This window comes from Calidris pugnax, unplaced genomic scaffold (assembly GCF_001431845.1).
Source record: "Calidris pugnax isolate Ruff unplaced genomic scaffold, ASM143184v1 scaffold178, whole genome shotgun sequence".
In the NCBI taxonomy this organism is placed as follows: domain Eukaryota; kingdom Metazoa; phylum Chordata; class Aves; order Charadriiformes; family Scolopacidae; genus Calidris; species Calidris pugnax.
The window spans coordinates 2,315,478-2,330,581 of NW_015090986.1; the positions used below are offsets into that span (position 1 = coordinate 2,315,478).

General features: G+C 37.7%; 1 protein-coding gene across 4 annotated transcripts in view; it reads left to right on the top strand.

The window, feature by feature from the left end:
• RIC1 (RIC1 homolog, RAB6A GEF complex partner 1) overlaps nt 1-15,104 on the top strand; it is a 50,445-nt gene that overhangs the window by 6,805 nt on the left and 28,536 nt on the right. For all 4 annotated transcript variants that reach the window (XM_014953930.1, XM_014953934.1, XM_014953933.1 and 1 more), the window contains exons 2-3: nt 5,920-6,027; nt 10,260-10,336. In XM_014953930.1, the coding sequence (XP_014809416.1) occupies nt 5,920-6,027; nt 10,260-10,336 (185 nt within the window). The remainder of the gene's footprint in view (nt 1-5,919; nt 6,028-10,259; nt 10,337-15,104) is intronic.

The following is a 15,104-nucleotide window of genomic DNA, read 5'->3' on the forward strand; positions in this document are numbered from 1 at the left end:
GCAACTGAAAATAAAGTAGCGGTAGGAATTTCAGTGTCTAAGTACATACGTGCTCTTAGACGTTTACTTCTCAAACTTAGTCTAGTAGTTTTCCATTGTGTTTGCTGACCTACTTAACTTGTTAAATCTACTATATGCACAGTTTGTGATTAACCTGACATGTAGCAATCAAACCATGGAATCCAAATTAAGGAAAACTAATTTTTTCATTATCTGATATTCTGTCAAATGAACAGTGATTTTTACCTCTCTCCAATTGGTTTCTTCAAAGCCCTTTGAGCATCTCAATTAGGACATGAGGGCTGCTGTCCAAGTGTACTACTTGTCCGATTTGAAGACCTCCTGTTCGGAGCAACAGTTTTAGCTTAGCTTTTAAAAGTCTACTTGATTTGCATTTATATTAATTGTGGTAAAATGTTTGTGTTTAGAGAAGGAAATGGTAATATCCCATGTCTAAGCTTGCCGAGACGCATGTTTTATGCTAGAAAGGCATTGCTGAAAAGCATAAAGATTTCAGAGTAAGAGCTCCTTTGAAAAGTGCTCTTGTGAAAAGGTAGCCAAAGCAGCTGAGTGGTGCATAGGAAGGGAAAGAGATAAAGTATATTTAGCTGTGGGAACAAGAAGTTCTGGTTCTCTCTTTTCAGTAGCATTAACTAGACCACTGGAGAATTTGTTTACTCTTTGGTAATGATACTATGAAACTACTATGTTCTTTTTAAGGTCATCTTTCCTGGTTTTTTTTTTTTTTTCCTTTTTTCACCATTTTTGTTTTCCTGTGAGCATTCACCACTTCCAGTGCTCTGCTTGTAAGTGAGTGGTATCTTCTGTTTTGCCTGAGCTTGCATTCCTCCTGAGAGGCAAAATGTACTACATCAAAATGCTAGATTTTCTCTGCAGTGGATTGTGAAATGCCAGATACGCTTCTTATCTATTTTGGGAAACTCTTGCTAGCTTTAAGTTGCAATTTGAGTAAAGAATTACTTAGTTCTTTTCTTCCTTTAAAAACTGAAGGTGTTTACTTTTGTTCTGTAGACAAATTTTGTTCATTTGTTTTTTTAAACAACTCTTCATTTGTTAGGTCACTTGATATGGTTCTGGGACCACCAGTTTCTCCAAAGCTGTGGCTCTACCATTAATATTTACAGCAACCAGATTTTAAGCAGTATAAAGAAGGAGGATCAATATCATGCCATGTTTGAGACTGCATGCATGTTTCATTAGTTGTTTTTAACTCTGTTTCTTTGTAATTTTAGTAGCTACATGTAGAGGTGTGAGGAGATGAAAAATATGGAGTTTTTGTGAAGCTGACATGGAGAGTAGGTTTTTCCAACAGAAACTAATGTAAAGATTTAGGGAAAGATCTGTGTAATATAATCTAAATCCCTACTGTTTCTGTACAGGCTATGAATTAAATATCTAAAACTAACCAGAGAAAAGTATTGTGCTTATTAGGCCCTTATTTTTGCTAAAAGGGGGGTTTAATTGCTTGCTTTGCTTGGGGCAAGTAATTTAAATTAGACCGATACACTCCTGTTTCTAGAACATATTTCTGTGCCATTATACATCTTCTGTCACTTCAGATGTAATCAATTACTTCAGAAGTAAAATGCCTCTTTTTCTTGCATGAGCAGAGCAGGATAGTGAGCTGCCCTTTTAGCTTTGTTTACCTTGCAGTTCACACTTTTGTGGGAAGCTTGTGAACAGGGGGATAAAGTTGGTGTGTTAGAGTTTTCCTCATGTGTGAAGTAACGCTTTTGAGTTGTGGAGTATGTGGAAATAAATTGTATCAGTGAAATATTTATGGTTTAACCATTAGCTAGGTAGCCTTTGTGACCTATTATATTAGAAGTGGGTCTGCTTTCTAATAAGAAAAGAAGCTACTCAAACTGTGAAAAGATAAAAATGATTACCTGCACTCCTAATGTTAACTCCTTTAGTCCTCATCTGTAAGGCACAGAATGAGATCAGTCTAGAAATCAATTTGTAGGAATGCACGCAGACCGTTACTCCATGTTCTAAGGTGTAATAGCAGCATTCTCATGAATAAATGTCACCAGAACATTACAGTATAAATACTATCATTATGTTTTGTAAAAGCAGCAATATAGAAAGAAAATTGTACATTAATGGGCTCCTAAAACTTTTTTCCTGCTACTAAAACACTTGAAGCACACAAGTGCTTTAAGATCAGTCTCTAAGTCTGCATTAATGATGCAGATTACCAAGAGTGTACTGTCAAAAGGCAATTTTTCTGTGTTTATCGAAGGTAGTTAAGATGGGTCTAAGCCAAGCAGTAAAAGACCGTTCACGAGAACAATCAATAAGATTCTGTTAAGAATTGTAAGTTGTCTGTTTGATGTTAGGTAATCCGATTTGCAAACATCTGCAAAAAGAAGCCACGTGAATTGAAAAGACTAGTGTAAAGAGTTCTTAGGGTAAAGGTTCTTAGCGTAAAGATTAGTTTGCTTGTATACTTTACCATGTAAATATTTAAATGTATTTTTGATAATTCAGTTCTGTGTGGGTATGAAATTTAAGTAATAATGCTGTTTACAGGATGCAAGGTCATACTAAGAATTTACCAAGGCTGACTGCCCGTGTGGTATTAATTCAGCTCTTTATTTATATGTATGGTGAAAATACCCAATTACTTTGTTTCATAGTGTTTTTCTTTTCACATTAATTTGTTTGTAACTCTACGTTTTCTTAAGGGAAACTGAAGCTGACTGATTCCAAATGTGATGGTAGTGGATAACCATTTCATTCTGGGGTAGCAGACACCCACATGATTTCTGGATAGAACTAATGGTTTTAGATTTGTTGTACCAGCTTCTACAGTTTGAGCAAGCAAACTAGCAACAATAGTAGGTTGCCATCAACTGTGGTCCTAGTGGTGGATGACAAGCTTTGCCAAGCTGTTTCATCATTACTTTCAGCCAAAAGAGAGATTACTCTTTAGCCTTGTGGTTCCCTCCCAGGAACTGGACAAGTGTGCTATTTTTGGTACAGAGTTTGCTACTACGACTCTGAAAAGAAATTGGCATTGGTAAATTTAGGGAGAGCATCTGTTATGAAGGTGAGGGGAGACTTCTTATTGTAAAAAGAAAAGCGTGGCTTATTTAATTTAAGTGAAGGCAGAAGTAGTACAGTTGTCATCGAACTAATATATATGGATGTTTCTGTGTCCTCGCCTCCCAGTGGTGGAGGGTAGCAGAAAGGAAAATACGTATCTAAGCTGAATGCTATTTCTGGTTCAAGAGCAAGAAAGTACAGACAGTTCTTAAATATATTTAAGGAGGAAGAATGTTTCTAAATACTGGAGCAAGGAAGGGTAACTTTCTGTTAGGTTTTTGTGTCATAGCTCTCGACTACTTTCATCATGACCCCAAAGCTTTTCTCCATTCTTGGGAGGAGAGGTGCTAATGGGCGCATCTCAGCTTATGCAAAATCTTTTCGCAAACTATAGAGGTGGATTTTCTGCACAATTTCTGGGAACTTTTTTTTGAAGGCATATAAAACAGATTTCCTGATTATCATTGTTTTTAATAGAATGGCTGATGAATTTAGTAGAAACTAAGTAAATGATTGTACCAAATACTCTCTACAGAATATTTCATCCTAGTTATCTTGACAGTCCTTTTCATTATAGGAGTCTTCATCTTAAGCATTAGACACAGAATCACAGAATGATATGGGACTGGAAGGAACCTCTGAAGATCATGTAATCCAACCCCCCTGCCAGAGCAGGTCCACCTAGAGCAGGTTGCACAGGAATATGTCCAGGCAGGTTTTGAATGTCTCCAGAGATGGACACTCCACCACCTCTGTGAGCAGCCTGTTCCAGTGCTCCACCACCCTCAAAGTAAGGAAGTTCCTCCTCATGTTTAGATGGAAATTCCTATGTTCAAGTTTGTGCGCATTCCTACTTGTCCTGTCACTGGGCACCACTGAAAAAAGTCTGGCCCCATCTTCTTGACACCCACACTTAAAGTATTTATAGATGTTGATCAGATGCCCCCTCAGTCTTTTCTTCTCCAGACTAAAAAGACAAAGTCCCTCAGCCTTTCCTGATAAGAGAGACGTTCTAGGGCCCTAATCATCTTTGTAGCCCTTTGCTGTACCCTCTACAGCAGTCCCCTGTCCTTCTTGAACTGGGGAGCCTAGAGCTGGACACGGTATTCCAGATGTGGCCTCACCAGGGCAGAGTAGAGGGGGAGGATAACGTCCCTTGACCTGCTGGCCGTGCTCTTGTTAGTGCATGCCAGGATACCATTGGCCTTCTTGGACACAAGGGCACATTGCTGATTCATGGTCATCCTGCCAGGACTCCTGGGTCTTTTTCCTCAGAGCTGCTCTGCAGCAGATCAGCCCCCAACCTATACTGGTGCATGGGGTTATTCCTCCCCAGGTGCAGCACCCTACACTTGCCCTTGTTGAGTTTAATCAGGTTCCTCTCTGCCTAACCCTCCAGCCTGTCCAGGTCTCACTGTACAGCGGCACAGCCTTCTGAGGTGTCAGCAATCCCTCCCAGTTTTGTATCTGTTGACAAACTTGCTGAGGCTACATTCCATCCCTTTACCCAGGTCACTGATGTATATACTAAGGAGGACTGGACCCAGTACTGACCCCTGGGGAACACCACTTGTTACGGACCTCCAACTAGATTCTGTGCCACTAATCGCAACCCTCTGAGCTCTGTCTTTCAGTCAGTTCTCAGTCTACCCCACTGTCCCTTCATCTAACCCACACTTCCTAAGCTTGCCTATGAGGATGCTCTGTGAGACTGTGTCAAAAGCCTTGCTGAAGTCAAGGTAGACAATATCCACCACCCTCTCCTCGTTCTAGGGCCCTAATCATCTTTGTAGCCCTTTGCTGTACCCTCTACAGCAGTCCCCTGTCCTTCTTGAACTGGGGAGCCTAGAGCTGGACACGGTATTCCAGATGTGGCCTCACCAGGGCAGAGTAGAGGGGGAGGATAACGTCCCTTGACCTGCTGGCCGTGCTCTTGTTAGTGCATGCCAGGATACCATTGGCCTTCTTGGACACAAGGGCACATTGCTGATTCATGGTCATCCTGCCAGGACTCCTGGGTCTTTTTCCTCAGAGCTGCTCTGCAGCAGATCAGCCCCCAACCTATACTGGTGCATGGGGTTATTCCTCCCCAGGTGCAGCACCCTACACTTGCCCTTGTTGAGTTTAATCAGGTTCCTCTCTGCCTAACCCTCCAGCCTGTCCAGGTCTCACTGTACAGCGGCACAGCCTTCTGAGGTGTCAGCAATCCCTCCCAGTTTTGTATCTGTTGACAAACTTGCTGAGGCTACATTCCATCCCTTCACCCAGGTCACTGATGTATATACTAAGGAGGACTGGACCCAGTACTGACCCCTGGGGAACACCACTTGTTACGGACCTCCAACTAGATTCTGTGCCACTAATCGCAACCCTCTGAGCTCTGTCTTTCAGTCAGTTCTCAGTCTACCCCACTGTCCCTTCATCTAACCCACACTTCCTAAGCTTGCCTATGAGGATGCTCTGTGAGACTGTGTCAAAAGCCTTGCTGAAGTCAAGGTAGACAATATCCACCACCCTCTCCTCATCTGTCCATCCAGTCACCCTTAGACTGAATTGAAACTACTTCTGTGTTGACTCCTTTCTGGGCAAACGGAGTATTTTGTTTAAACATCCTGGGCTTTAGAGAGTGAGATTAGGAATGATAGTGTGGCAGGAGTTCTCCATAAGCTCACTTTAAAAGCACCATTGTGTAACGCATTGTGTAGTCAAATATGAACTAATTTTTTAATGTCCCTCTTGAACAACATGTTGTTGCTGTTAAGGAAACATAGTTGTTTTGAGTTATATTGCAATATATCAAACATTCCTTCTAGATACGAGATGTAATTTTTCTTTTTTTCCCTCCAGCCCAGTGTATTAATCGTAAGCTACAAGGAACTACCAAAAGCAGCTTCTCAATTTGGACCGTATAAACAAGCAGAATGGCGGCCTGACAGCACCATGATTGCTGTTTCAGTAAGTAGGGTTTTTTCTTCTTACTGTGGTTTAAACTATTTTGTGTTACCAATTCATCCAATTCCTCTGCTTATACAAACTTGTGGTTTTTTATATACACTTAATTGATATTGATCTTGTGAAAATATGTGATAGTACCAAGAGTGTTTTTTTGAGGATAGAAGCTTCTTTCAGTGGTTTTTGTTATTATTTCCACACACACACCCCCTATCCTCCCCTGCCCCTGCGCCCTGAAGAATGAACTGCAGTTATTCATATTAAAATAACATCTAGATATGGTGGCTAGGGCTCATCCAGCATCTCATTACTTTAGTAGTCTGGTCATAAAGAATATGGGAATTTAAAGACCTGTGAATGAAAGAAAGAGTTGAGGAGTTAGATGACGTAAGCATATTTAGCTTGATAAATAGGGTTTACAGATGTTTCTGAAAGGTGGGTTTTAAGAGGATGAAACCTTGGCTTCATTAAGGTGCAGTGTCTGCTGCTGTTCTGAGAACACAGAAACAAGGGCAGTGATAAGCGATACACAGACCCTTCTGTTAAGAGTCTTAAAGGTAAAGATGAGATCTTGTCTCACTTGGAAAGAAAATCTTGTTTTGTAGCTGGTGCTGTGCTGACAGCAGCAAAGTGGACTATTTCAGCACCAGCATTAAAAAAATTATTTCAAGGTGCAAGGTAGACACAACAAAGGTGGGAGCAGAGTTTCTAGGAGTCAGAGTATGTGATGCTGTTGGTGACCTTTGGTCAGGTCTTACGTTAGGACCAGGTCTTAAATCGGGTAAGTTTCTAGCTTTTAAAATCAAGGCTATTGTTTTTAAGATGTTCTTGTAAGAAAGTGCAGGAGAAAAGAATGAAATCTTTAAACTTCTGATGGGGAAGTTGATTATGTGGAATTACAAACTGAATAACAACTACTGTACTTGTTGGTACACTGACTTCATCTCCTAATATAAACCATCTTTTGTGCTTAAAATGATGCCTATAATGCTTTGTAGTTTTTAAACCAATCGGATATTGCTATTTTAGTGGAAAATACCAGATGGTTAATGGAGTACTTCCTGTCTCTACCAATATCATTATGACTTTAAATCAACTAAACTTCCTGTGCTCCCATTTTCTTGTATGTAATGTAGGTGTAGACTTTTCTGAGTTGTTGATTTAGAATGTTTAAATCATGTAAAAAGATCTCATGGAATCAATGCAGTAAAGTATTTCTGTTAGTGTCAGATTATTCATGTTTGCTGGCTGGAAATACAGGTACCAGCAAAGGCAGAAAGAAGACTTCTGTAACATTTACAAAGAATAAAAAAGAATTCTTCAATTTTATAAGACAGCATATAATCACAACTAAATGGTCCAAACACATTTTAATTATGTCTTTATGCAACAGTTCAGAAGATATTTAGATTGTTACATTGAATTACTTTGCATATTATGTTTTTTTTCTATGATGTTGTGATCCATTTGCTTGAGAAAACTTATGGTTCAGCTGACAGTCAGACTAGCTTTAATTTCTGCGAGTCCAGTTACTGTACTTCCAGGTTTTTCTGCAGCTAAATGTAAAATATTCTTTTTGGCAGATGATAGCAGAATCTAAATGCCCATAAATTCTCAGTTTGTAAACTTAAGTTTTACTAATAAAAAGTCAAAATGGTCAAACAGTTTATAAAATAATGAGATTTCTAATAGTCTTTGTTTTTTATGCTTATATTGCATCTCGTGGGTATATATACACAAGTAATATAGTCAAGTGTAGTTTTTATGCTAGTTTAACACCAGTTCTGCTTTGCAAGTGTTTTTAATATACTTTTGGAATACATATATGAATTTTAATTTGAGACAGTTAATGGCTCCTACTGAAGGAACACATTTACAAATATTGGGTTTTTTTATAGAGAGACAGGGTGGAAAGACAGCTTTGGGAGATGAATGAAGAAAGTATTCCTGCTGATGCATGATACTTTGTGCCCAAGTAAAACCGAACTTCTTTCCAAGAGAATAAACATTTTCTCCTATCTTTGTGACTTGTTAAGAAAAAAAGCTAACAAGTACAAATGAAGGAGCAATAGCAAAGCTAGTTATTGATTAAGAAAATAATAGTTTGTACTACTAGTTTTGATGAACTGAATTAACTTCTGAAGTCCTGTGCAGTAGCTGAAAGTACTGGTTTGAAAGCTGAGTTAAGTTTCTCACCTGTTATTACCTGTGCTTGTGAGTTTCTTGATTGTAGTAGTTTTATGTAATAATAAAATTATGTTGCTCTTTATTTTTAAGAAGGTGAACAAAAGACTTGGTATGTACTTAATAGTCAAGTGGTACATTCACTTTCTTTTGTGTTATTTTTTTCAAAAATGACAACGATGGGAAGGGTAGTCTGGATTTAATGTCGACTAGAGTAGTGTTGTATAATGGTTTTTGTTTTTGACTCCCAGAGTCTTCGGAGCACCTCTATGAAAACAAACCACTTTGCAGCATATGCTTTGAGGTTGTTGTTGTTATTATTTGTACTGAAGGCAAAACTTTGTCTAGCATATAAGGCTGCGTAAAATATCTCAGGTAGCTTCAATAGTATGCAGTTAAACAAATTTAACCAGTTCTCACTCTGTCATCATTCCCACCAATTCTAACTTCTTTTTCTATTACTATCTTCTGTTGCTAAACTGTTGACACGTTTTCTAAACTGATATTTTTTTCCCTGTTATTTTGTAGTTTATTCTCCCGTATTGCTGCACTTGTAATTTTTCCAGTGTTACTGGGAAATATTTTGTTTCTTACCTAGATTAGTACATACACCCAAGGTAGTTAATTCTAGTTGTTAAACTTGTGAATTGGGTCAAGATGTTTCAATACAGAGAAATATACAAGGCATTTCAGTCCTTCCCTTGCTATAGGCAGTCCTTGGATATAGACTGCTCTTCAGTGTACATTCCTGTAGTTAAGGCAGAGCTTTATTAAACATGATAGTATACAAGAAGCTATGTAATGAGATCCCTTTTAAAGTACTTTATACTTCTGACTGACAGAGATGAGAATGATCAGGGAAGGATGACAGCAATGATTACTTAATAAGTTTAATTGCAACACACATTTCTAAAGCAATGCAGAAACCTATGTGAATCAATATGATCAATTTGCAGGAAACAAACAGTTGAATGCTTCTACATTTCACCCAGCTCTTATGTTATTTGAGGTTCTGTTTGGAAATCAGCCTGTAACAATAGCAAGTTTGTGGTTTGAATAGTGCTTAGTAGGGCCCTTTGTACCTTAATATCAGTATAAAGATACTTCACAGTATTGTTTTACTTTTCCTTCCAGGATAAGATAACTTACAGGTTAAATATTTAATGATGTAATGGAAAGAACCTGTAAAGATGTTAGAAATGAGGACATTTCTTTACCACATAATACCTGAACGTGATATTGCTGTGCATATGAAAGCTTCCATTTATTTTCAGTCTGCCTCAAGCTCACTGTTACAGTCCGAATTTTATTCTTGCATGAAAAAGATACTCTTCTTGTATGGGAAAAATTGTTTTTCTTGGACTTTAAAGCTGAAACGCAAATTTCTTTCATGATAAAGCAAAATGTTTTTGGGAAAAACATGACACCTGTGAACTGATAACCTAAGCTAACAAGAGTCCTACCTTTCCAGAATATGAGTTGGGATTAAATTGTAGTAGAATTTTTTTCAGACACCAGAAGATTTTGAAATGATGTTGTGGTACCTCAAGATACTCTGACATCAGGATTTTTTGAAAGCTACCTGGATGACCAACACTGAGAGGCAATGCCTAGTTTCTTGGCCCTATGTAGTGTCCATATGTGTTCAAACACCTGGAGGTCTTGGTCTGAAGGCTTGATACCTTCTGCTCCATGCTCTCTGCAGCAGGTCTCTTCGTTCGTAGGAATTAGGTGCCCAGGTTCTAAGTATCTGATATAGCTGTCTGGTTTTATGTATTTATATGAACAGGAGGAAAATTTCTGCTGGACACATACATCAACAGTGGTGTTTTTCCATTTTTCTACCTACTGAGTAATCTATCTAGTTGGCTTTAAGGGCTAGTATGAATTTTACCTAGAACTAATTTCAACGCAGTTTTTTGATATAGCTAAAACTTGATACGAGCCTATTTTTGTGTTCAATACATGACGTGTAGAAATCACAAGAGTTGTTACAGAATTTACTCGTACAGGTAAACTAGATACATGTCTTATAACTGTTTCTCTTTCAGACTGCAAATGGATACATCTTATTTTTTGAAATCCCATCACCAAGAGACAAGTATCTTTATGAGCCAATGTATCCCAAGTAAGTATTTTAAACTTTCTTTGCATCCCCACTGTGTAGAAAAATAAGTCCTAGGCATATTTTATCATAAAAAGTATTTCCTTCCAAAGTATATTTTAAAACTTGATGAGTATACGAAACATCATTCCTGTGTGGTAGAGTCAGTTCAGAGAAGTTGGTCTAATTGGTTTGCTGTGCACTGGTAAGATTACTTGGGTCTATCTTATAAACTCTCAAAATACTAAACAGCAGGATTACAATTATCTAATTTTATGATTTGAGGTAATTTGTTGAATTCATGATCTATAACAAGCTTTAATAATTCCTTTTGAGTAACTCAGTTGGTAAGTCATGTTTCTTAGGAACTGTTAGCGTGTAATTTTTTAATAGATTCTTCTCCCCCCCTCAACTTTGTAATACTGTAGAGATATTTTGAAACAAATCGAGAATAAGTTATCAGTATTTTTGGAAAGAATATGAACCATTTTTAGCGAGAATATACAAGTATTTTAGCTGCAGTGTTTTATGGTATCATTATCATCTTATTTTCCTTACTGTGAATGACAATACATTTTATGTGTTAAAATATGACTATATGTTGGATGTATTTTTGGTTAGCTCAGTTGACTTCTAATAGGATTTGGCAAAATTGGAAAATATTTAGGACAAATTAAAACCTCAAGATGTGTATTTATGTGTGTCTCTGTGTGTTTAGATAGACAGAATCTATAGGCATTGATTGGATCCAACTTGTCCAAACAAATGAAAAACCACTCTTGATTTATTGTTGGCTAGAAACTCCTTTTTTTGATATATTTGATACATTTTTTTATATTATTTTGATATAACTTCATCATTCTGATAATGCTAGTCAACTTAGGGTTTTTTCATTATTTGTAAAACAAGTTAAAGTTATTCAGTAGTTGTCTCCAAGTGGAGATCTGTGAGGAGTATTGGATATCATATGGTGTCACGTAAGAGGAAAACACTTTGAGTTTTTTAAACCATAACTGCTAAATAATGAACATTAAAAAAATAATAAAATCAGGTCTTCACAAGCATTTATTAAATCTCTATTCCTTTACAATGGCTTATAGGAAGAAATGAGTTGGCAAGTGGTGAATTATTTCAAAATTAATTCTTGCTTAATTGAGTGGAAAATTTTGTGTGTATTACTACTATAATGCATCTTTTGGCCTCGGAAATAGCCCTCAAAGCTCTGGAATTAAATGGAATTTACTATTGCAACTCACTTGTCTATTTTTCAAAAAGACTTTTTTTTTGCTTTTTTTTTTTAACTTTTAATATAATTTGCCTACATTTTAAAGACTAATGTAGACAAATTATATTACTTGCCTTTTGTGAGACCTGAGTAGCATTTTTCAAACTGGCTTTTCACATCTGACTGTTACCAGAAAAAAAAAGCAGCATGTAACCTGTTGAAATAAATAAAGGGATAATATATCTTCAGATGCACGTAATGGAAAAGATTAAACAATCGTTTATGGTATGTTGTTCTATTTGGAAAGTTTGGGGTTTTTTAATTGGCAAAATCTTAAAATATGTGAAAATAGGTAGAAAATATGCAGTAAGACTTAAAAAAGAAGCTTTGTAAAATTTGTTTAGACATGCCACATGTAGGAGGATGTGAAAATATCTGTTAAGCAGTCGATGACTAACTGGTCTAAGTTTTATATAAAGCATCGGTAATTGATTTGTATTGTTGACCTAAAAGTATGTTTTTATCAAAAAGGCTTTCAATTGGCTGTGTGTTGAATGGTCAAGATTTTAAGATATGTTTGTATAGTCCCAAAGGGTATAATGTTGACACTATGGATGCATAAGACAAAGTGTTTGTTTCTAGGGTGTTTATGCACAATCTCCTAAGACTAATGCATGTACTTAACTTTAAGAAGATGAATGATCTCACAGAATTTACTGGGATTACTAGTCTATCTATATTTAGCCCTCAATTTTGGAAGCCTACATAAAATTATTACTGTTCTGGTTATACTAGATCAAAAGAAAGATACAAGCATTTTTGTGTGAATTATGCCTGCTGTGATCAAAGTCAAATTATTCTGTAAGCTATTACAATGGGATGAACCAGCAATGTGTGCTCACAGCCCAGAAAGCCAAATGTGTCCTGGGCCACATCAAAAGAAGTGTGGCCAGCAGGTGGAAGGAGGCAATTCTGCCTCTCTACTCTGCTCTTATGAGACCCCATCTAGAGTACTGCATCCAGCTCTGGAGTCCTCACCACAGGAAAAGACATGGGCCTGTTGGAGCGAGTCCAGAGGAGGGCCATGAGGATGCTCAGAGGGCTGGAGCACCTCTCCTATGAAGACAGGCTGAGAGAGTTGAGGTTGTTCAGCCTTGAGAAGTATCATGGGAGACTTTACAGCAGCCTTCCAGTACCTAAAGGGATCTACAGGAGAGATGGGGAGGGACTCTTTATCAGGGAATGGAGTGATAGGGTGAGGTGTAATGGTTTCAAACTGAAAGAGGTCAGGTTTAGGTTAGAAATTCTTCACTATGAGGATGGTGTGACACTGGACAGTGGACACCTGAACAAGTTGTGGATGCCCCATCCCTGGAAGTGTTCAAGGACAGGTTGGATGCGGCTTTGAGCAACCTGGTCTAGTGGAAGGTGTCCACACTAGTGTCTAATGTCCCTGCCTATGGCAGCGGGGTTGGAACTAGATGATCTTTAAGTTGCCTTCCGACTCAGACTGTTCTGTGATTCTTTTTTTTTGGTGTGGACACAGTGCACTGCCTGTAGGCAGTTTCACTTAGTTTGGTTTGTAGATGAAATACTGAAAAAAACCAAAACCAACCAAACAAAAAAACAAACAATCCAACACGAACAAACACACAAACTAAATGAAAATCCTAGAATTGAAACTTTTAACTTTTTCTTTTGGCATTTTCCGAAGACATTATTTCACTGTAAATGCTTGAATCTCATTTCTACTGGACTGACCAATCCCAAGTTGATTTTGTTAACTCTAAAGCCGTTAAAAAGTGGTGAAAGGCCTCGTATGTGACTTGCCTTGCTTGAAAGGGGGCATCTTACTGTTTTCTCCCACTGTGGCAGTGTGTTCTTGGCTCCTTCCTCTGTGTTGGCAGCAGTGATTGTGCAGCTATGCCTTAAGTAAAGTCGGCTTGCTGACCTGGTGGGGAAACTAAACCGGCCCACCTCCCTGCTTTATCCCTCCCCCGGAGTTCCAGTAGCTTAGCTTGCAAGTCAGCATATAATAAAAGACTGGCATTAGAGAATGGTGACCTTGAAGTAGCCCTGAGTGGCAGCACTGGGAGGTTAAAAAACATGGAGTAACTGCTACGCGATGCTTGTATGATAATTCTTGTATGATAATTCATGATAAAGTAATTCCTTGCAACATTTTAACTCGCATGCGAATATTAATTATGAGCTTGTCCAGCTCTGTCTTACATGGTTATTTGCCTTCGTTAGGCAAAGCAAATGGGAGGACGGTGATTATTGCAGGGAGTGTAAAGATGTAAGGCTGTCCTTGTATTAGTGGTGTGACGGAACAGCTGCTGGAAACAAGTCAGTAAAAACAGTGAAATGGGTGGAGAACAGCTTCAAATATATGTCTCCACATTTTGCATATTTGAGGTTAAGGTTTTTTTGTCATACCGCTTTTCTCTTTGGACACTTCCACAACATGCAGATAGTTAAGAGATGCTGTAGAATATCATCAGTTGTGGTTTTGGTTTGTTTCTTTTTTTTTTTAAGCTACTGAGCACACTTCTGTCAGTGGTCCTAAAAGTTCAGTCTTATTCAACGTCTTAAAATGATGCATTATCCTTGGTGTTGATGAACTATCCCTATCTACTAAGTTTCTTTAAGCAGAATGATTCCTATTCTCTAGTATCCTTTCTTTAAATAATAATGGCTAGTTCTAACAGAAACATAAAATTTCGATGTAGTGACTACAGAAATATAGGAAAACTCTCTTAATACAACTTCAGTTTGAACAGAATTTTTAAGCAGTGCAGGTCAACATAATGAGGTGGTCGTGCACTGAGAGAACCACACCAGTAATGTCTGCAGCTGTGCCAAAATCCTGGTGCAAGATTTGGTAGTTTAATTAGTATCCTGAAGTTGAGCTTGTGGCTAGGTTTGTTCCCATACAAGTGAAAGCATTGAGAAAGGTTGAGTTTAAATTCTCCTGTCAGCTTACGTGTCATTTAAATTAAATGTGTATGTTTTACCGTAAGTGTAAAAAGAACATAAGAAGAGTAGGTGATAAGGTATATGATACACAGTAATTTTCTTGACTTCAGTTATTTTTTGCAATCTTCCAGATAGGGATACTGGTAGCTGCAGTAAAGTTACAGCTTTGTGTGGTGTTGCTATTTTTTAAATAACTGCTCTAAGATTTACGTGATAATGGTATACCTTTGATTTGAAGAAAAGGAACAAAAAAAGTTGCTGAAAATAAAAATTACTCCTTGTTCATCCATATGGGAGAAGGATGTTTGTGCAGAAAAAGTACAGTCCTTCCAGTTTATAGCTCTTAATACACAGAGGTTTTTACTACATATGGCTGTCGAGCAAGATGATCCAGAAGAACTTGCCTGTGTTTGATCTCTTAACAGAACTATCCTAGCATACAGTTATTATCTAAATTGTAATTACACTTGCAACTGTTTTTTGCTGGTATAGCTTGAATAAAATGCCTCAACGTAAAAAAAAGCAAAACAAAAAAAACAACAACCAAAACTGCATGGAAAGTGACAGAAAAACTTTTGCTGTTTATAA